This window comes from Patella vulgata, chromosome 4, assembly GCF_932274485.2.
Source record: "Patella vulgata chromosome 4, xgPatVulg1.2, whole genome shotgun sequence".
In the NCBI taxonomy this organism is placed as follows: domain Eukaryota; kingdom Metazoa; phylum Mollusca; class Gastropoda; family Patellidae; genus Patella; species Patella vulgata.
Genome location: NC_065882.2, coordinates 72,772,084 through 72,796,085, shown reverse-complemented (window position 1 = coordinate 72,796,085; position 24,002 = coordinate 72,772,084). Strand labels below are relative to the sequence as shown.

The window sequence follows — 24,002 nt, the reverse complement described above, 5'->3', positions numbered from 1 at the left end:
CTAGTCCTTCGGATGAGACGAAAAACCGAGGTCCCGTGTATACATTGGAATGCACGTAAAAGATCCCTTGGCAGTTGGAATTCGATATAAGAGTAGGCGATAGTACCGCTGCCCGGGCAAAATTGTCCTCATAGCACACTGTATGGCGTATGCCCGTCTTCATTAGCCCAGTATAGGAGCAGAACAGTAGGACGTTAAACCCCATTTCATTTCATTTCATTTCCACTGTCCGGGCAAATACCGTCCATATAGCACACATGACCTAAAAAACTGCATTAATTCGGTTGTTGCAGAAAACCAGAACGTCAAACCCATTTCAGTTCATTTAATTTCTCTAAACATAACAGTTGATGCCATTTGTCTTCGTTAAAAAAAACCCCAAATCATTGAATTATATGTTGCTTCGGGTTTTGAAAAACAGATATTAGAATTTTTCTTTTTCGAAAACCTTCATTTGTCTCAATTTGTTCTGTCCTTTAACAGATCTCCTGCTTTCCATTACCCTTGAAATTCCCCGCCGTAGTAAATCACTCTTATCTTTTGAAATAATTTGTTGAATTTCAACAACTACATAATATTTATAGCATTGCTTACAGTATATAAATAAAAACTGAAATAATGAACTACAATTTCATAAGAGGGGTGTTTTTTTGTTGATAAGAGAACCTCCAAAAACTACTTTATTTGACAAAGATAGTTAAATTCTTCTTGATTTTTATAAACATCAAGATAAAGAAGTTGTTTGTGTCGTGTATAAATAATGATATGTGAACAGATAAGGGAATTACACATGTCCTTGTATCTTAATAGCTTTAGGATAGACATAAAACATATTATTTTTTTCTGTTTCCTTCTGAAAGCCGCGTGGAATCAATCAGTAAGACATTTGCTCACTGACCTCGAGGTTTGGGTTTGCTCCTGGTGCTGGCAGTAAAAATTTTATCGGGATTCTCCGGTGCGGGTTTCCCAGTGTCAGTGGTGGGCCTGTCAGGGAGAGCATTTAGTCGTTCGGATTGGACGAAAAACTCGGCGTCCGCCTAGGAGAACTCTTGACAGTTGAAATTCGAATTAAGAGTAGGCCGGGCAAAATTTCCCTTTTAGCACTTTGTATGGCGTATACCCATCTTCATTAATCTAGTCGGTCAGAAAAGTAGGACTATAAACACAATTTCGTTTCATTGCTGTCGCGTTCTGCGATGCTATAATTATAGGATCTGTGATAGTTGAGGTGCTGGAATCTCGACTATACTATACCGGGTTCGAATCCCGGCGTGTGTACAAACGAATCTCTGTATTTATCAGCACCCCTTTCAAATGTAAAAGGAACCTGATTTAGTTTTAAAAAGAAAATTATTATCGTTATTTTTTTGTTTTGAAGTTTACCCTTAACATAAACAATAATTGGCACTGTTTCTGTAGTTAGTAACGAATGTCGTACATGAGGCAGCGTATGTTTGCTCTTTCTGGAATTCCGAATACATTCTCGGATTTATTTGAAAGGTGCACAATGCACATAGCGAACAATTATCTTTTATATATTTACATTTTAGCCCGCCTTAAATAATATCGGCACTGCTAGTGACGCGTGTCGTTCATCGGGCTGGGCATTTTGCCTCTTTCTTGAATTTAGAATACAATCTCTGAAATATTTGAAGAATAGCGAACAATTATCGTTATATATTTAAGCCCCACTATAAATAATATTGGCACAATTTCTCTAGTTTGTTATTTGGGTTAATAAACATTGACATAAACTTGATATAATAAATACCGGTGTTACGTTGTGTATGAACGTAAAACAACTAGAAATAATGTTTATACTAATTACCTGTCACTTCCAATAAAAATAAAAATGGCGATTAGCTACAAGTAATGGCAGGTGTCGTGCACTAGGTATAAATCCCGAATGCCTTGCTGGCTGACTTAAACAGGAGGTCCGGTTTTTGATCCTTGGAATTTGTAGCTTGTTTTCCCCTTGTCTGTGGTGCAGGACGGAGGACTTTATAGGAAGAAAGCCAAGTCGTTTGGGTAAGAATAAAAACCGAGGTCTCATGTTTATAGGGTTAGGTTTAAGAATTAGTAAAACGAAATTTCAACAATGTCTGTAAGTTACTTTCATGTTTTGGTTTGCAGAACCTTGTGAACCCTGCAACGACAAAAATTATAATCTGATCTGTATGAAATTGTCTTGTAAATGCTCCCATTACAAAACAATAAATATGCGACAACCCTTGTCAGTCCCCTGGACAGTTTAGCTGCTGTGGGCGTGTGTTTTGTTGCCTGGCAACCTACCTTATTGGTTAAATGTTGAAATCGTAGTACAAATTTCAACTTTTAACCAATTAAAAGGCTGCTTTCATGAATTAGTTTAGTGAGTAAGACCCCAGATGTTATTGGTCTTAAAGTAATTCCGTGTTACCCGGTCCTGAGTGAATTGACATTTACGGCATTGTCGACACTCTCAAAGCGGATATGAGTTCGAAAAAACGTCTGTTCCAAGTTTAGTCTTGGAGAATAACATACGTGTTACATACATACACGACATGTGTTTTTATTGGTTCTCATTCGGTATTGAAGAGCGAGAGTTGCACCTTCAACAGAATGCAGAGCTAAAGGTTTTAACCCTTTGAAGTGCCGCTGATGTGTTTCCAATTGAAATGTCAAAAGGTGTCGTTCTTGTACAGGAATTAGATGTATTTATGGAACACCATCTGTACAAAAAAGAAACAAGAATGTAACGTTGCACTTTAATAATATTGATGTTACGTAGAATTTGGTTATTTTTCCTACTCTTCTTTTGTTTACAGACGGGATTAGTGCACACAAAAAATGAAGAATACTTCATCGAACCCGTTAAAGATCACGACTGGCGAACGATTCCACAACATCCCCACATTGTCTACAAACGTTCGGCATTACCGGCACATTGGGATATACACAGAAGCAGTGAAAATATTGTGAAAGACAGTAAAGAGACTGGTTCTTGTGGCGTTAAAGGTAAGCTTATGGTATCTTGATATGTTGGTACCGTTTGGTATCTGTTTGGAGAAGTTTAAACAAGCCGGCTGATACTTTGTGAAATGTTTTGACAGAAGATAGTGTTGCATTCTATAAATATCTTATGTAACAAATTCAAACACATAGACAGACGGACCAGAATTTAAAAGACGACCCGTTTAAAAGATAATTTTTACAGCTGTTGTTTTTTTCAACATGTTCTTTATAGCTCGTTTGAACCATTTTGCTACAAAACACGACTGGTGCCGAATGTGTCAAAATTATGTCAGTGTCTAGGCGGCGCATGCAGAGGAATGTGTCCAGACATTTGAACATAAAGGGAAAAACATAGACTGACCCCCAACTATAATTCCATTCACGTGCACCAAATAGAACACGATGCTCTAAAATGAGTGAAAGGCAGCAATTCTGCCCGGATCAGTTTGTGTTACTACGTCCAATGTAAACAATGTACATGTTATGGGTGCTGTCTGATGAGATGTCACACGTAGATTTATACTGCACGTGAACGTAGCGGTCGGTCATCTTGCGTAGAGTTACAAGAAGACTTCCGCATTACCGCTGTCAAATATATTGCCTTATATGGCGTCGTATTTTTTGGAGTAATTAACATGCAATGCCATTTTTAAACATTGCAAAATCTTTTGATCGGACCCTTTTTAATCCGACTGAAATCCAGCATCGAGTTCACAAAACATTCTCAGACTTCGGTTAAGAATTTACTCAAACTAAAATATAGCCCTTTAAAAACTGGTGTTGTTTTAATGTATCAAATACATCAATAAGAAACTATGCATGTGCAAAGTTGTGTGCAAAGTGGTTAAATGTTGAGTAAATTATTAACTAAAGTCTGAACTCGGACCCAAACCTTGAGATTATCCACATGTGTGTTGGTTTTGATTTCTTGATTAAATGTTAAAGGAACCGAATCTCTAATCATTGGAACCTAAAATGCACAAAGGTAAAAAGCACATATTAATGTAATATGAGTGCATATATAAGCAGATTTACATTTCATTTTGGGAAACCCCCACCCTCTCGATGTGTGGTATCATCAACTCTATCTATACCACTGCCTCGGAGTAATACCCTGCCCTGTTGTAGCTTTAATTTAATGCGTCTTTACAACTGGTTGAAGCTAGTAAAGAAGATTAAGATTGAACTAGATACCAGATGATGTGAATATTAAACAGATCACATGTCACTAATTTACATATACACGTCACTCATATCGTTTGAGATCTCTCATAATCAGGTGACAGCCATTGTAAAAAATCATTTATTCCCACGACCGTGAATGCATAATTTGAAACAAGGTCAAAAAGGTAAACCCGTTATTCTGGAATATACTAATCATTACAATTGACGTGAATAATACTATCTCCACTCCACCCTACTACAGCGAACAATCCATTTTGGTAGCATCTTTGTCCTCTGTTAGCCTAGAGCATATTTGATGTCATTTCCAAAAACATTGCTCTGTGCCCTCCATTTTCAACTAAGTCTAAAGCCTAGCTCACAACCCGCGGTACGTGTTTTGATGCGCACGGGTCGTTGTGTTTGGTAGCTCGCATACCAGCCGCAAGAAACCGGTTGAAAATTTTGAATGTGCAGGACTAAAGCAAGCGTGTTCCTTCAGACAGATGGACAATGTAGAAGAATTGTTCAATCCAATCATATATAGTTTTCTGAAATGAAATGAGATGAAATGGGGTTTAACGTCCTACTGTTCTGCTCCTATACTGGGCTAATGAAGACGGGCATACGCCATACAGTGTGCTATGGGGGAAATTTTGCCCGGGCAGCGGCACTATCGCCTACTCTTATATCGAATTCCAACTGCCAGGGGATCTCTTACGTGCATTCCAATATACACACGGGACCTCGGTTTTTCGTCTCATCCGAAGGACTAGATAGCTGTCCTTGTCAGGCCCTCCGTCCTGCATCACTGACAAGGGGAAACCACGCTGGAAAATCTGGATGAACTTTCTCGGCCAATGCAGGGATCGATCTCCCGACCACCAGGCTAGCGAGCCAGCGTCTTACCCACTTAGCCACGTGATCCCCCATATAGATTTCTAATTGATAATCTAAATGGCAAAGTGTCTCTAATATATTTCCTCTTTCCTCTTAATTTTTGTCCCCCGCCTTTCGAAGAAAGCAGGGGACTATTAAAATGGGTTCGTCCGTCTGTCCGTCCGTCCGTCCGTCCGTCTGTCTGTCCGTCACACTTTTTGGGACACAATAACTCTCTTCCTAATTGAGCTAGAATGTTCAAACTTGGTGTATGCGTTTATTAGGTCAATGCCTTGATGGAGTTCGAAGATGAGCATTTTCCGCTTAGGGTAAGCAGAGATAAGCAATTTGATTGGTTGATGCTTTGGGACACGATAACTCTCTTCCTAATTGGGCTAGAATGTTCAAACTTGGTGTATGTGTTGATTAGGTCAATGCCTTGATGGAGTTCGAAGATGAGCATTTTCCGCTTAGGGTAAGCAGAGATAAGCAATTTGATTGGTTGATGCTTTGGGACACGATAACTTTTAATTGAGCTAGAATGTTCAAACTTGGTGTATGTGTTTATTAGGTCAATGCCTTGATGGAGTTCGAAGATGAGCATTTTCCGCTTAGGGTAAGCAGAGATAAGCAATTTGATTGGTTGATACTTTGGGGCACGATAACTCTCTTCCTAATTGAGCTAGAATGTTCAAACTTGGTGTATGTGTTGATTAGGTCAATGCCTTGATGGAGTTCGAAGATGAGCATTTTCCGCTTAGGGTAAGCAGAGATAAGCAATTTGATTGGTTGATGCTTTGGGACACGATAACTTTAGTTCTAATTAAGTGAGATTGATGAAACTTGGTGTATAGTTTCATTACAGTAATACCTTGACTAAGTTTGATAATGAGCATTTTCTGCTCAGGGTAAGCAGAGCGATACGCAATTTGATTGGTCGAGACTTTGGAAAACAATAACTCTCCTACTTTGATTGTCCCCCGCCTTTCGAAGAAAGCAGGGAACTATTAAAATGGGTTCGTCCGTCTGTCTGTTTGTCTGTCTGTCCGTTCCGCTTATTTGTGATAAATTTATATGTGTCCTCTAATTATTTTCCTATTTCGGCGGGGGACATCAGCCTCACTGTTGGCTTGTTCTTTTGAATATCAACAGTTTAACAGCAGAAGAAAACATGGTCATTAAAATGATTTTTTTGCAAATGACATTTTGATTTAATATATAAATAAAACCAAACCGCTGAAGATAATGACATTTATTATTAATTTTTTGCGGAGATGTGCACATAGATAGCAGTGAATAATAGTTCATGCTGTCCATCAAACTAGAGAAGGAACAGCACAGGAACACAACACTCCAAATAAAAAAAAAGAACGAAGAGTACAAAAATATGACATTCCCACAAAACCGAGAATGAACACCCAGTACCCAGTACCCAATACAAGAACACGACACCCCAAACAAAGCAGGGAACGAATAGTGCAAGAACACAACACTCTAAACTAAACAGGGAACGAACAGTACAAGAACACGACACTCTAAACAGAACAGGAACAGTACAAGAACACAACATTCCAAACAAAACGGGGAACGAACAGTACAAGAACACGACACTCTAAACATAACAGGAACAGTACAAGAACACAACATTCCAAACAAAACGGGGAACAAACAGTACAAGAACACGACACTCTAAACTAAACACGGAACGAACAGTACAAGAACACGACACTCTAAACAAAACACGGAACGAACAGTACAAGAACACGACACTCTAAACAAAACAGAGAACGAACAGCAAGTGCGGAGATAAGGGGATGGGGAGCCTAGGGGCGGCATCTAAGGTTCACAAAAAAAAAATGATAACATATCATAATATGACTTGAACTTTATGTCAACTTTAATGAAACTGCTTTCCGACGAGATCACGATAGGCGAACAACTTTATTTGCAATACGATCTATATTCTACCTCAGTGTTATAGTGTTCACTGTGGGTGGGTGTGTGGATAGCGCCCTAGATTTGGACACCACCCCACCCACCCTGTTCACAGCTTCTAGATCCGCTACGAATGAACAGTACAAGAATATGACATTCTCACAAAACAGAGAACGGACAGTACCAGAACGCGACACACCAAACGAAACAGTACACGAACACGACACCCCAAACAAAACAGGGAATGGACACCTCAAACAAAACAGTTAAAGAAGACGACACCCCAAACAAAACAGGGAATGGACAGTGCCAGAACGCGACACCCCAAACAAAACAGTAAAAGAAAACGACACCCGAAACGAAACAGAGAACCTACAGTACAAGAAACAAAACATAATGTCAACAATTTTAGTTATGCCCTTGTACGTTGAATTTGCTGGATATTGCTATCATCACGAATTTTCCTTCTGTCAAGTGAGAAAGCGAAATGGGATTTAACGTTCACTCCACAGAAACTATAGCTCATTTCCAGATTAACACATGGTATGTCTTTATTTCAATAATTTGCATGTACACATGGCTCTTGGGAGAAACTGGTGAACCCGGGGAAAACCCACGAGTTTAGGCACGTATAAGTATGGGAGCGAAACGAGCATGGACACTTGGACTCAATGGCAGACCTTCTTATCTTTAACCTAGTTATGCGTTGTCGCTTATCTGTGTTCTACATATTATAATTGTAAGATTGTTTACTTTGGAATGTAAAAATAAAATTAAATTCAATTTATATCTCTTTAAAATGATATTATCTCTGAAATAATTTGTTTAGGGTATATCAAATGAAAGCAAGATTCATTTTGTAAAGGTTAAAAACTGAAAACTTGAGATATGACTACGTACAAAAGTATCAACAATACCGTTCTTGAAAGATTTAACATGCTCTGTTTCGTATACGACACCAATCACTACTTATAGCTGGGTGATAAGTTAGGCTGGGAATTCAGAAGGATATGTTATTAGGTAAAACACAGGGTCAGTATTAAGCTAAATGAATCAATTGCTCCCCACTGGGCGCTGTGCTCAACAGGGCATCTACACTGTGGTAATCTACTCTAAGTAAAAGAGTCTTCGAACTGTTAGAACGTTATAAATACAACAATAAGTATTCATTTCTGGTCATATTTAATTTAATCAATCATTTCACTAAAATAGAACTAGATGTTAACATACAAACGTACATTAGAAGCTATATGTAGTTCGAAAAAGAAACGAGTAATTTTAGGCAATGAACGCCGAATTTACAGGAGACGGTACGGGGATTACCACCACCGATCTTGTGATTCGATGCTTTGTCGTCGAATATCAAAGCTAATATTTGTAAGAATAAAATGTTACTTTTCCAAATCATTCTCATACTATTCGATAACTATGTGATATTACGTTATATTTATCAACAATCAATATACATTAGCATGAACTGTTAATATTAGTAAAACGCTTTATAAATCTCATGAACAATTTTTGGAGATCACAATATTTGCTGTATTCGTTACCGCTGGAGGAACTGGAATTTAAAATAGACGCCATCTTAAAAAATATATATTAAACAATTTCTCTAGAAAATTATTTACCATTTTCAATAGTAATATTCTGCTAAATTTCGTAACGGGTTGATCGCTATTCTTTCATAATAAAATATTTCAATTCATTTCTCAAAATTCTTCGTCGTCTTTTGTTTGTTATGAGTAGGAACACGACTTCAAGTGATAAGTGCGGTTTCTAAATGGCAAAATAGTATTTACTAGAAATACGAGATGTAACGAATGAATACACAATACAAAATAGTATTTACTAGAAATACGAGATGTAACGAATGAATACACAATACAAAATAGTATTTACTAGAAATACGAGATGTAACGAATGAATACACAATACAAAATAGTATTTACTAGAAATACGAGATGTAACGAATGAACACACAATACAAAATAGTATTTACTAGAAATACGAGATGTAACGAATGAACACACAATACAAAATAGTATTTACTAGAAATGCGAGATGTAACGAATGAATACACAATAACAATCGGAAGAAACTGTTCTTGTTATGAGTGGGAAACACAATTTTTATTTGTAAAAAAATGCTATTTTAAATAGTAAACTGGTATTTCCGAGAAATACGAGAAGTAACGAATGAATACACCATAAAAAATCGGAAGAAATTTCCTGTGATTTTACGTGTTAAAACAATAATTTAATTTTTTAATCTAAAACACTTCGGACTGTTTTTAAACTCCCAAATTTTAACCAGATTCTGTTTCTTATCAGCCCACGAACAGTTCAGATAAATTATTACGACTCATTAGAAATGTATTTTCTTTTTGAAAAAGCTACTAATATTCATGATTTATTAGTCAAGTATCGCCCAAACATGTCTTTCCGTGCATAGTGCAGTAACATGTATTATTACGACTCACTAGAAATGGATTATATTTTTTATTTTTTAAAGAAAGGCTACTATTATTCATCATTTATTAGACAAGTATCACCCAGATGTGCCTTTCCATGAAAGAAATCTACATGGCTTTAACCAAATGAACCGAAAATTCAAATATCTTTTCATGCCACATGCGTTACAGTCATTATAACGAGTTTCTAATTTGTTAGAAATGTACTTAATTTTTTTTTCTAAACGCAAACGCAACATTGAACCATTATTTTCCAACTCTCGGCATCACGTAATAGATTGTAAACTTTGATATTTTGAAGTTTTATTTAGTTTCCACCCACGTCGACAATAGCATAATCATTAGATTGCAACATAACAATTTTACACCCTTCCTTCGTCTAGTTAAACATGAATGTTAAGAATATATTTATAATACACGCCCTTTTTGGAATTTGTTAAATATCCTTTTAAAGATTCAATTTAATAATATGATGTGTTGGCACATGGTGTATTTAAGTAGGTAATCTTGCTAATAAGTGGTATAAGACGGTCTAGATTCAGTACTTTTTGTCATCTGCACATCATTTGTCCGTAGTTTAAAGGCCCAGTATTTCAAAATAAACAACAGATTTAGGATTTCTGGCCAGGGTATGAACGAAGAAATGAATTGAAACACAGTGGCCTAGTGGGTTCTCGAATTTCATACAGGTGACGACGGGCATATGCTATGCGATTTGCTGTGATGGGAAGTCTTGCCCGGGCAGTCTACTCGTCATCGAATTCAAGCTGTCAAGGTTTTTTGTACGTACACGTGTTGTCCCATCCGAACGACTAGACTCGGGTCCTTGCCAAGCCCTCCATCCGGCACCACTGACAATGGGCAAGCACGTTGGAAAATCACAAGAGACGTTCTCAGCCAACAACCGGATCGAACCTCAGAGTTCCCGGTCAGTGAACCGCCGTGTGACACAATAAGTATCATACTGTTTATGAATGATTGATAAAGTTATGATGTTAGAACACGGTTAGGACATAATAAAGTTGATGACACGAAGACAATGTGTCTCCTTCCAGTCTGTTATCATTTATATAATTTTATATAATGTATTATCTGTCAGGTCTGTTATCACTAATTAGCTTGTTGAGGTTAACTTAATTAAAACTGCTAATGTGTAAAGAATAACCAAATAGAAATACAAAATTGTAAAATGCTATTAATGGAAGTGTTCTTAAATGACCTATTTAACTGTTAATTCTAAAATGTTAATAAGGAAATGAAATGAAATGGTGTTTAACGTCCTATTTATCTAAATAACCGGATAATGAAGACGGGCAAACGCCATATATTATAATATGAGAAGAATTTTGCCTGCACAGCGGTGATTCTGTCTGCCTTTTCACCGAAGTCCAACTTTCAAGGGTTATGTTGCATGCACGCCAACACGCCACCATGACTCCTATATTTATAATGAAAGTTTAAAAGATTTGTAGAAATGTCAGTCTTTTGTAACACATGATACCACTTTGCATTTATTTAGAAAATTCGCATAGCTACGTTTGTATTTATTCATGTTCCACACAACTAGAAATATGTTTGAAATCTTTGTGAAATTCATTGGGATGCTCTTCAGATAGGTGGGTGAATATGGTGCTGATTTACAGGAGAACTTGTAAATCTTTTAGATCCGTACCACATCTTTCAAACTCTAGAATCGTATGTTTAAAGATACATTATGGGAGATTAGAATAAGAGCTGGCAGTTCTCACTATAATAGTTAAAATCCTAATAATGTAAAGGGGATTTGCTGAAAATTTCAGTCTAATTGATTCATGCTGAACCGAAATTTTAGCGATTGAATTTTGAGTATAGCTTCGATCATCATTACTAAAGTCGGTACGACAAAATCATAGTCTCGATTGTCCATTTTTTGATTTAATTATCAATGAGCGTTAAGCAGCAGATAGGATTCTAATCCAGAAAATATCGCAGGCTAGCGATGACATCGAGAGTTGATTATGGTCTGGATAAGTAAATTAATGTCTAATTAATAATTTAGATAACATTTCAGACATAAAGAAAGACGTGCAATTGGCAGAGCTAGCTCTTGCATAATGTATGTTAATTAGCTATATACGAATATATACGAATTATTTTACACTATCAGTTCGTTCGTTATTAAACTGAAAAGGGGTCTAAATTAAGTCTGAAACAGTATGAAAGTAATCAAAAATCATCTGTGAAACTTAAGTAACTTTTATCTCTGTAAAATGTTAATATAAACATTCAGTCAATAAACTAATATAAAACCTATGATGATTCTCCTGTTTTATGTCAAGCCTCAAGTGAAAGTAGTCTACACGTGAACAGAATCCGGAGAGATCTAAACCCAGTCAGCCATGCCTGCCCTACTGCCATGCGCCCAGTTAATAACAGTTTCCTTTTCTACAATTGCAGAAAAATCGTTTTGCAACGGCCCATCTGTGTGCTCTTCCCTTTGTTTAATAAAGCATTTTGTTATATGCGATTTTTACCCTGGAAAATAAAAAAAGACAATTTATGAAGAAACAAAATGTCATTAATGTATAAGTATTTATATAGTTGGCCATGAAAAAGTACAGTTGATGTATTTAACAGCTTTATGATATTTATGTTGCCAATATTACTTGAAATATATTCGGAATTTATATATTTATGGTCTGAAAATCCACTAAAATTATTGATGAAGGCGATAAGCGGTGTTTTTGTTTTTTTTAACAATAGGTGTTAACGTACGCTTCCGCTTAATATGATGTCGCAAACTAAACTTTTAAAGTGGTTGTCTGCCTCGTTAATAGAAAAAAAACCCATTGGTAAATCACAGTTTATAAGCAAAGAAACCGTTGATCGGACATTTTGCCCGTTACATTAAGAAGAGATCAATTTGAGCGTAGTTTGCTTCTGCTAGGGTCACACCATCACGATTCGTACGACGACTGAAATTGGTTTTAATCGTAGAGTAATCGTAGTGATCCTATCAGGTCAGTCGTAGCAATCGTGTTAAACGTATCGAAACGTGTCCGAAAAGTTTTTGCACATAGCAGATCGTGGACTGAATAGGGTCAATCCTATCGTAGCGATATTATGTGTGATTTCTTCTGTCAGGGACCCTACTTTTGAATTATATAATATTTATGATTAAGTTTCTGTAAGTGACCCTACCTATAAATATTTCAATTATTTAATATTGCATGATATGTGTGATTTATTCTACCAGGGATCCTACCTTTAAAATTTGAATTATATAATGCTGAATATTATATACGATTTCTTCGTCCAAAATTTGAATTATATATATAATATTTATGATAAATTTATAATTTCTTCTTTCTGAGACCCTACTTTCAAATATTTGAATTGTATAATATTGAATATTATGTATGTGATCTGTTACGCAACACATTTTTGAATAATATGTCTAATTTCTTTTGCCAGAGACCTTACCTTTAAATATTTGAATTATATAATATTTATGATTAAGTTATGAGTTATGTTAATGTGTGCATTGTTCACATGGTAAACACATTTCAACACATGTTTATTAGTTTTTTTCCCGAGACGCAATATTATCATAGCTATCTAAAGTCCTCAAATATGTGCTTTAAAGTGTTTTTAAAGCGTAATTTTTACAGAATATTCTCATCACTGTCTTCAAGTTATTGTGTAAATGTCATGTTCGTATATTCTTTATACATAAAAAGCTGTTAAGGTTGTTTTTATTGTGTACTTATTGAGTCAAGAGCCTAGGGTTCGGTTGAGTTATAATGCTAACTGAAAGTAAGCCAAACAGATTTAGTTTTTTTAACATGGAGTTGAGGTCATGAAAACTGTTTTTGTGCCACACACAGGCCAAGTATGGAATTTTAATCATCACTATAATGGCGTATATAACATTTGGCTTTCTTACGATCTGTAAAAGTTGTACCTATATATGTATTGACGAAAACTTCAAAGTCCATAAAGTCTTTTATTTAGATTTTAAGAAAAGTAAGTAGGTTTTCCGCGCGAACAAAAATTCAGTCTGATCCCCGATTGCCTGTTCGGGCAACCACGATGGCTCAGTGCGTAAGACTTCGGCTCGCTAGCCCAGAGGTCCCATCTTCTAACCCTGCGTTAGACGTGGAAGTTAGCCATCAGTATAAACGGCAATTAAAGGGAGCAAGTGGAAAAACCACACACACATAAATAAAAAACAGAAAAGGGCATGGCCCAGGAACAACGACTAGTGTACATATTGCCGTGAATGTGAAATAAACATTTATGGTTAGATGTGGAAATATAAATCACAGTGGTCTTCATCCATTCTGTACAATTAAATTAAATAAAGCCCCCAGTGTTCTTAATCCACTCATTGCATTTAAATTTTATAGAACCCTCAGTGGTCTTAATCCATACGGTCCAACTAAATTATATAAAACTCTCAGAGTTGTCTTATTCCAACTTTTCCATTTAAATTATATAAAAAATCTTAGTGGTCTTAATCCGCTACACATTTAAATTTGATAAAACGCACAACGGTCTTAACCCACCCTTTACATCTAACTGTGTAGAACCCAGAGTGGTCTGTATCGACCCTTTACATTTAAATTATTTAAGACTCATTGTGGTTTTAATCGACCCAGTACAAAACTCTCAGTAGTCTGAATCCACCCTTTACATTTAAATTATATAAAATGACTAATTGAATTGGAATGGAGTGCTTTAAACTGTCGTATTGACACCGATGACACTGGTGATATTTTGAGGGATTTCTCCAATCAGAAGATCCCAGGTCTAGACAGTCCGTTTACAGAAGGTCAAAGTTCACAGGGATTATATATAATGACTGGGCATGGCATAATTTAGTTGCTCAGTTTATCATACTTAAACTTTGTCAAACATTTGAAGATTTGTTTTTTTTTTATAAATCCGGGACTTCTTGTCTTAGGTAAGACTCTACAACTCGTATCACACATTGTTTAGAGACTGCATTATGATGAAGCAGTTATTTAGAAATTGAACAACGCAAACTCTAGTTTTTCTAGAAAGAACTTCAATGAATTATCAGAATTTGCGCTTGCAATGTGGTCCTATAGGCATATTGTCGTCGCCCCCGCCCGTCGCCCCGTTCGTCCGCCGGGCCGACAAAAGGTATCACCCGATCAGCTTGAAATTTATATACATTGTCCAATTTCTAGAGTTGATTACCTTATTAAATCATGCGAATGCTTTATCGACAAAAATATGAAATGAGTATGCTTGAAATGTCTATGGATTGTTTGGATTAGCGAAATAAAGAATCGTATTGACAAATGCTATAGTTCGATCTGCTGGAAATGAGTGTATATTGGTTAAAATAGTGAAATATAGATGATAATTAGATTTCAACAATTTCCTTTTATTACTTCTAGAGTTAATGCCCTTATTCATTTTATAAAATCTTGTGAATTCTCTGACTACAAAAGTTGCCGTCTGGTCTGATTTGCTTGACATTATTTAATGCATTGTTTAAATTAGTGAAACAAACAAAGACGTCTGTTGACTTTCAGCAATTTCCGTTAATTACATCTCGAGTTACGATGCTAGATCATCTGATCCGCCTGAAAGTTCTTTGCATTGTCCAGACAAGTGAAAAGAAAATAATTCTATAAAATCTATTAACTTTGATCATCTCGTAGAATCTTTTCAACGCGCCAATGATATACAGTATTAAAATTTAGATTTTTAAGATTCACTATGCGATCCCCTTCCTGTACAGCTAGGACGACTTAGCTGCTGTGGGGATATGTGTCGTTGCCTGACAACCCGTCTTGAAAAACTGGCACCAATTTGTATGTAATTTACAGTTTTGAATCTTTAAAAGAGCGAACAAAGTAAGACAAAGGTATTGTTTAATTCGAAGGAAATAAAAACTATGTCGACGCTTTTGGTGTTAATTCTGTTGTTATCTGAAGTTTTATTCAAGATTCCAAAGAAACAATCTTTGTGCCAAATAATGCACAAAAAATACATTAAATGGCATAATTGCTCTTAAAAAAATTGGTGCCTTGCCAGAATGTGTCAGATATTTGAATGTAAGTAGCATATAAATGTTCTTGTGAGAAGAATTGGTTAACTACCTAATAGTTATGTTTACATTATATCTGCCATTAAAGTCCATCACTCTACACATTATCATTCATAATATATATAGAGAGAGAGAGAGAGAGAGAGAGAGAGAGAGAGAGAGAGAGAGATAGACTTAAACCCATTTCATTCATTCATTCATTGTTAAAGAAGACGGACATGCGCCACTTAGTTCTTCATTCTTCATGCAGTGTGCTATAAGAGAGAGAGAGAGAGGGAGAGAGAGAGAGAGAGAGAGAGAGAGAGAGAGAGAGAGAGAAATTTAAACCCCATTTCATTCATTCATTGTTAATGAAGATGGGCACACGCCACGTAGTTCTTCATGCAGTGTGCTATGAAATAAATGAATTCCAACTGTAAGGGATGTTTTGTTCTGTAGTCAACAAGTACATGTATAAATCTCAAATTCCCGTCCCATCCGAAGGACAAGGTACCTTTTTATGAATAATTTCAACTTCCGAATCTTGTAATTAGTAACTTGATATTTTTAATTAGGATACATTAACGCCCACTTAATTAATCGCACAAGTTATGATAAAATCATACACGGTATATGTATACTGAACTACTGTAGATAATAAAATATATGGTAGATATATTTTTATCTTCACATAATCGACAGCAAGGAAATTATCACTATCGTGTTATCAACATCAACGTCATTAAAATGAAGTAGTGTTGTTAAGTATGACTGTTGTTATCTTTTTGGTGAAATCATCAGAACGAATTCTTTGCTGCTTTATAAACATTGTATTATAAGTAAAATGAAATTGTGCAGAATGTCCTACCTTTCTGCACCAACCGGGATATTGAAAATGTCAAGGGATCTTTTACGTGCAACCCAATGTGTATATGGGTTTTCGTCCCATCCCAACGACTAGACAGCTGTTCTTGTCAGGCCCTCCATCTGCACCACTGACAAGGGGAAACCATTGATTTTGATAAGGTCTCCTAACGTTACATTATGTAGTTGTCACAGTGACACGCTCAACTTTAACCTGCCCTTTTTCTAATTTAATTATCTTGTTAAACAATTCATAACAAGCCGGGTCGTTCACATATTTTAGAAGTCAAGATATGTACTGTTTTAATGAGAAGACTGCACATTGTTGTCATGTAATCGAGCACACATGAGCATTAAAGATACCCTTAAGAAGAATGAGCTATAACTTGTACTTAAAGATACCTTTATGAAGAATGGACTATAATGTGTACTAAAGGATAGCGAAATTACTATCACTATGGTTGTCTTAGATATATAAAGCCGCGGCGGCTCAGTGAGTAATCAGGATAGCCCGGGTTCGCTCCCAGTGTGAGCCAAGAGAGTTCCTCAGGATTTTCCAGCGTGCACGCATGGTTTCCCCCTTGTACGCAAACGAGGGCTTGTCAAGGACAGTGTCTAGTCGTTCGGATGCGACGAAAAACCGACGTAAGAGAACCATTGACAGTTGGAATTCGAAATAAGAGTAGGTCGTAGCGCCGCAGTCTGTACACAATGTTCCCAATAGCATGGCGTGCGCGTCTTCAATAACCCAGTCGGTGCGGAGAAGTAGAATGTTAAGCCCCATTTCATTTTGTTCCATCCGGGCTAATCAAGATGGATAAATGCATTAATAAAAAATGATGATCTTTTTTATTTTAGATGAAACAGATCGAGCTATAAAACGCCGAGAAAGATGGCAGAAACACCACAACAACCACAGTCCGAAACAAGAACCAAAACAACACAGTCGACGAAAACGTTCAATATCTACAGAGAAATATGTCGAAACGTTGATTGTCATCGATCCGGTTATGACCAAATATTATCAAAACGAAGATCTAGAAAATTACGTCCTTACTGTTATGAATATGGTAAGAGATTTACGCCCTTACTGTAATAAGTAGTGTAAGAAAATTACGTCCTTCACTTCTTACTGTAATGAATATGGTAAGAGATTTACATCCTTACTGTAATAAGTAGCGTAAGAAAATTATGTCCTTACTGTAATGAATATGGTAAGAGAATTACATCCTTACTGTAATGAGTAGTGTAAGAAAATTACGTCCTTACTGTAATGAATATGGTAAGAGAATTACATCCTTACTGTAATGAGTAGTGTAAGAAAATTATGTCCTTACTGTAATGCGTATGGTAAGAACATTATCTCCTTACTTTTATGAATATGGTAAGAGACGAATTACGTACTTACTGAAATAAGGACTGTAAGAAAATCATGTCCTTACTGTTATGAATATTATAAGAAAATTACGTCCTTATTGCAATGCATGCGATAAGAAAATAATTTGTTTCTGTATGAAAATTACAGCCTTAAATTGTAATGAATATGGTAAGAGAATTACATCCTTACTGTAATGAGTAGTGTAAGAAAATTACGTCCTTACTGTAATGAATATGGTAAAAGAATTACATCCTTACTGTAATGAGTAGAGTAAGAAAAGTATGTCCTTACTGTAATGCGTATGGTAAGAACATTATCTTCTTACTTTTATGAATATGGTAAGAGAATTACGTACTTACTGAAATAAGGACTGTAAGAAAATTATGTCCTTACTGTTATGAATATTATAAGAAAATTACGTCCTTATTGCAATGCATGCTATAAGAAAATAATTTGTTTCTGTATGAAAATTACAGCCTTAAATTGTAATGAATATGGTAAGAGAATTACATCCTTACTGTAATGAGTAGTGTAAGAAAATTACGTCCTTACTGTAATGAATATGGTAAAAGAATTACATCCTTACTGTAATGAGTAGAGTAAGAAAAGTATGTCCTTACTGTAATGCGTATGGTAAGAACATTATCTTCTTACTTTTATGAATATGGTAAGAGAATTACGTACTTACTGAAATAAGGACTGTAAGAAAATTATGTCCTTACTGTTATGAATATTATAAGAAAATTACGTCCTTATTGCAATGCATGCTATAAGAAAATAATTTGTTTCTGTATGAAAATTACAGCCTTAAATTGTAATGAATATGGTAAGAGAATTACATCCTTACTGTAATGAGTAGTGAAAGAAAATTACGTCCTTACTGTAATGAATATGGTAAGAGAATTACATCCTTACTGTAATGAGTAGTGTAAGAAAATTATGTCCTTACTGTAATGCGTATGGTAAGAACATTATCTCCTTACTTTTATGAATGTGGTAAGAGAATTACGTACTTACTGAAATAAGCACTGTAAGAAAATTATGTCCTTACTGTTATGAATATTATAAGAAAATTACGTCCTTATTGCAATGCATGCGATAAGAAAAGAATTTGTTTCTGTATGAAAATTACAGCCTTCAATTGTAATGAATATGGTAAGAAAATTTCGCCCTTACTGTAATAAAATTGGCAAGACAATTAAAATAGAGCCAACGTTGAGACATAACTGATTTTATGTTTAAGGAAACAGATTGACATGGAAAACCCCTTGACAATGATAAACCTATCACTGGTTTGTGCTGTACGAAGTGGCGCATGGTACCCACGAAGTAGAGGTACTTAGCATAATATGGGTCTTATTCAGCGAGGGAAAACCCACGAGGTTGGACAGGCGCCCATACCCCTTGTCCCGTACAAGCAGGGAATCGAAACAGTGCCACTTGAGTCAACGACAGAACAAATGATCTAAAGCACATGCTTTAAACAATTGGGCCACCCAAGTCCCCTGTTTCAGAATACAAACTATTTATCTTGTATATATATACTATTTTCAGGTAGCTACGATGTTTCATGATGCTACTATTGGTAACGCTGTTAACATAGCCATTGTTAGAATAATGATTCTTGAAGATGATCAGGTAGATTGTCATCCACTTCCAAATTATATTCCACACAACTAATTCAAATAACTTTCCATGTTATATTCCACACAACTAATTCAAATAAGTTTCCGCAAATAGTGAATGAATGATAATTGTTAACGGTAAAGCTGTCACGATTATCTCCCTTTAAATTAAAAGTCATCGGGTGAAGAACTGAACTGGAAATGGGTTTAATGTCCTACTTGTCTACACTAACCTGAATAAAAAGGCCGGCATTCGCTATGGAGTGTGCCAGCATAGCGGCGTTATGGTCTACTCTTATTTCAAATGTCAAGGGTTCTATTACGTGCACGAAAATATCAGTTTTTCTTCCCATCCAAACAACTAGACACTGTTCCTTGCCACGGTAATCCACAGGAACGTTCTCCCAACACCGGTATATAACCCGGATGACCAGGTTAGTGACCCAACGCCCTTACCAACTGAGCCACCGTTGCCCTCGTCAGTTGCCACTAGAACTAAACTCAAATTCGGCAACCCCAACTCCATGGAGAAATCTCAATTATATGGCAGTACTTTTATAAGTTTCTTTGTATAAATGTTTATTCCAGGAAACATTAACAATCACTCACCATGCCGATAATTCATTACGTAGTTTTTGTAAATGGCAGAAGACAATTAATTTCCCTGGTGAAGATCATCCCAATCATCACGATGTAGCCCTACTTCTTACCAGGTAATTATAAACACACAGAATGTTATGATATTAATAGGATATTAAAACAGAATGAAATGGGGTTTTACGTCCCACTCTTCTGCATCGACTGGGCTTATGAAGACGGGCACATGCCATGCAGTGAGGCATGATGGTAATTCTGCCTGGACAGTGGCGCTACGGCCTACTCTTATTTCGAATCCCAATTGTCAAGAGTTCTTTTACGTGCACGCCAATGTTGTGTACACGAGGCTAAAATCTATTATGGAAGAATCAATTAATATGTTTTAATTATCAATTTTTTACATAATAAAAGGAACCCCATGACACATTACCCGACTGAAACCACCTTACTGGATCCTTGATAATATCTAAAACCAGTGAGCAGATGAATTTTTTTATGTTGCCTTTAAAAGAAAGAAAAAAAGGGCATTATATAGGAATTCATCTGTTCACTTTTAGACGCATCAGTATGTTAAATGCTGATATTCCCAAAGCCCGTAGACATACTAAAACATATCACCACGTAAGCTTGGTTTCTCTTGCGTCAAAACATCTATTTTATTATGCTTTTTATAAAGACATAATTCATATGTTTATCAACACTGATAATGACTGTAATGTATGATGTACAAAAACAATTTGGTATACATACATTGGTAACTTCTCTATGTTTTCTATTATTACAGACATAATATTTGTTCTCGTATGAATGAACCGTGTAGTACTCTAGGTTTAGCTCAGGTAGCAGGATTATGTCAATCCCACAGATCGTGTAATATAGATGAAGATACAGGACTAGCTCTAGCTTTTACCATAGCTCATGAAATAGGACACAAGTAAGTTGTCAAGTACATAAATGTCAATGTTTGTCATGGATACAAGGATAGTAGGTCATTGGCCTTGGGACCACCGGTATCTGGGAACACTGAAACTACTTTGTCTAACAGCGTGCCAGCCTATAATATTGTTTCAGGATTGGACTACATTTCTAAATAGATTTGGGGAGCTACTGATGAGTGTGGCCTAGGACCCACAAATAGGTAAATCCTGCTCTGTAAATTTGCGTTGTTTTTCAGCGAATTGACAAACAGATATAATGCATCACCCATCAAATATGATGTAGTATAGCAGTTCCTGATAAAAGGACAAATGTGAGCCAAAATCGCAGTTGGTCCTGCTGTCCTACTGCCAGCTAGCGCACAATGTTCTCTAGATCGGATCAAGGATGACAACGTAGATCAGTCAGAACTTATTATCCAAATGCCCCAGCAGTAGTGATAAGTTTACGTTAGTTATCACTTCTTAGATTGGGCGGGTGAAATGGTAGGGGTCTGGGGGTCCTAACAAGGTTCCATGCATTGTATAATACTACGGTGATAGTGGTTGCAAATTGCCATTACGTTCTACCGTTCTTACCTTACGCTGGACTTGCATCTCAGTCATGACTGGCTTTCATTTCCAAATTTACCAGAAAACATTTGCCTGCGACATCATCCCCCGGTCGAAACAGAGGTTAATTAATACCCACTAATGAACAACAAGCTTTTTATTCTCATTTCTCTGCCTTACCACCCTCGGTGGAAGCGGAAGTTAACCCCCACTAACGAATCGCGAATCCTTTATCCTTTTTCTTGTCATTTTTAGTTTTGGTATGAAACATGATCTACAAGATAGTGAGTGTGCTTCACCCGAAGATAAACAGTACGTAATGGCTCCTCACCTTGTAGCTGACAGTACACCAATGGCTTGGTCAGCTTGCAGCAGAGAATCAATCACCAAATTCTTAGAGTAAGTTGTTATCTATCCTATGTTTGAATTTAAGAATTCGACCTGAAAGTGGCAATAATTTGTTACCATTAATTAGATGTTAATTATACTAATTGTTGATTTGTATATTAGTTTATAAATTATAAGAGAGAGAGAGATGGGGTTTAACGTCCACTCGACACAAACTAGGTCATTTCGGGACTAACACATGGTTCAATTTTATTTCAATAATTCGCTTGCGCGTAGGCATCATTAGCAGTGGGGGGAAACCGGAGGACCTGGAGAAAACTCACGAGGTTGGACATGGTTCAGTTTTTACTTCAATAATTCGCTTGCGCGTAGGGGTCTTTTGGACAGGCGACTCTACTCCTTGTCACTACAACCGGGGAATCGAAACCACGCCAGTTGACTCAATGACAGACCTTATGATAGAGCGCGCACCTGCTAACCATTCGGCCATCCAACCCCCTAAATTATAACAGTCTAAATTCTGGTATTTGCAATATTCTAGAATAATGCCCATTCTTAACCTTTTTTATGTGCGCGTACCCTAGCGCTTTCATAATACTTCCCCGTACGCCCTGTCTAAAATGACTTAAAAAATAAATTAAATTATAATAATTGATATGAAATACAATGTAAGTTTATTTATACAATGCGATGGATACGTACAAAAAATACCGAATATATAAATAGTTTTTCAAGTTCAACCGTACTTACACAGTACACCGACAATCAGACATATTACTAATCCATACAGATTGAATTTGACACCTTATCTCGTACCCCCTGCTTTGATGCTTCGTACCCTCAAGCGGAACACGCCCCGGTTAAACATACATAATGCAAGATCTAAATCTGCATATTGCACGTCTTTCTTTAAGCCTGATAATGTTATTTAAACTATTAACATGAAATGACCATAATCAACTCTCGGCGCTATCTTATGTGTCCGATTTGCAATGGATTTGTATCCAATCTGCTGTTCAACGCCCATTGATGATTAACCGCAGAAATGGATAGACAAGACTTTGTTAATTATCGTGAGAGCGCGTGACAACGGCAACAATGACAATCGTGGCTACAGTGATTTTAAAACAAGATTTTATCGGCTTAGAGTGAAGCAATTTGACTGAAATATTCAGCATATTCCCAGCTCTTTATCTAACCCTTCATAATGTATCTTTAAGAACTTTTTCTGTAAACAGACGTTATTTTGGAAGCAAACCAATTTAATAAGATTTAAACATTGTATTGGAGAGATGGTTCAATACAACAGAGTTACCATTTATAGTCTAGTCGTGATCAAAAACACCTTTTATCAGCTTGTTGTAATGTGTGTGCGTTGTTTGGGGGTGGGGAGGAATTGTAGAGTGATCTAATGCGTGCGCTATAGATCACCAGGTCTGTTGTCATTGAATAAAGAAGAAGGGTTTCTCGAACAACCTCGTGTGTTTTCTCCAGATCCTCCTGTTTCCTGTCACTGCTAAAATCCCCAACCAACAAGCGAATTATCAAAATGAAATTGAACCATACCTTAATTCCGAAATGGACTAGTTTGTTTGTGTTGAGTGGACGTTAAACCTATTTCCCCTATCTCTTTTCCAGTAACTATACCTATACAATTCGCGGTGCTTTGTTTTTCGCCAGCGCCGAAGTCGGTTTAAATAAAGGGAAGTAAATAACTTTAACCGGTTTGGAATCAGACGACTACATTCAATGTTTTGGCCCTCAAATTTAATCGTCTGTAATACATTAGATTGATTGCACGAATTATGTTTTCAGTCGTGATTGGGGTTTCTGTCTGGACGATGAACCAACAACCAACGAGTTTCAGTATCCATCGAAACCAGCGGGTATTATGTATGATGCTGATCATCAATGTAGACTCTTGTACAGTGACGATGCTGCTTTATGTGAGGGCATTGAAGTTATAGAGGTAAGTAGCATCTTCTCAGGTCAATACTCAAATATTTGAACCAACCATGCTGCTGGTTGCCAGTGCCTACCCTCTGCTTACTAGCTGTTGCTTCTGAAATCCACTGTAAGTTGCCAGTTTTCGTTTGTGTTGGATGTTTACACTTTTTTGAAATGTGAGTTTAGATATCTTGAACACTTTATTTGAAATGATCTGCAATTGTATACCAACGGTCATTTGTTTCCATGGAAACATTAAAGTATTCTTTAC

The 24,002-nt window shown here is 36.4% G+C and overlaps 1 protein-coding gene across 1 annotated transcript in view; it reads left to right on the top strand.

Moving 5' to 3' along the window:
* The window catches only part of LOC126817475 (A disintegrin and metalloproteinase with thrombospondin motifs 7), a 92,001-nt gene that overhangs the window by 49,290 nt on the left and 18,709 nt on the right, over positions 1-24,002 (top strand). Inside the window, exons 3-9 of the mRNA XM_050544473.2 lie at positions 2,808-2,997; positions 17,208-17,419; positions 19,282-19,365; positions 19,941-20,065; positions 20,734-20,883; positions 21,692-21,835; positions 23,600-23,753. Of these exons, the coding sequence (XP_050400430.2) occupies positions 2,808-2,997; positions 17,208-17,419; positions 19,282-19,365; positions 19,941-20,065; positions 20,734-20,883; positions 21,692-21,835; positions 23,600-23,753 (1,059 nt within the window). The remainder of the gene's footprint in view (positions 1-2,807; positions 2,998-17,207; positions 17,420-19,281; positions 19,366-19,940; positions 20,066-20,733; positions 20,884-21,691; positions 21,836-23,599; positions 23,754-24,002) is intronic.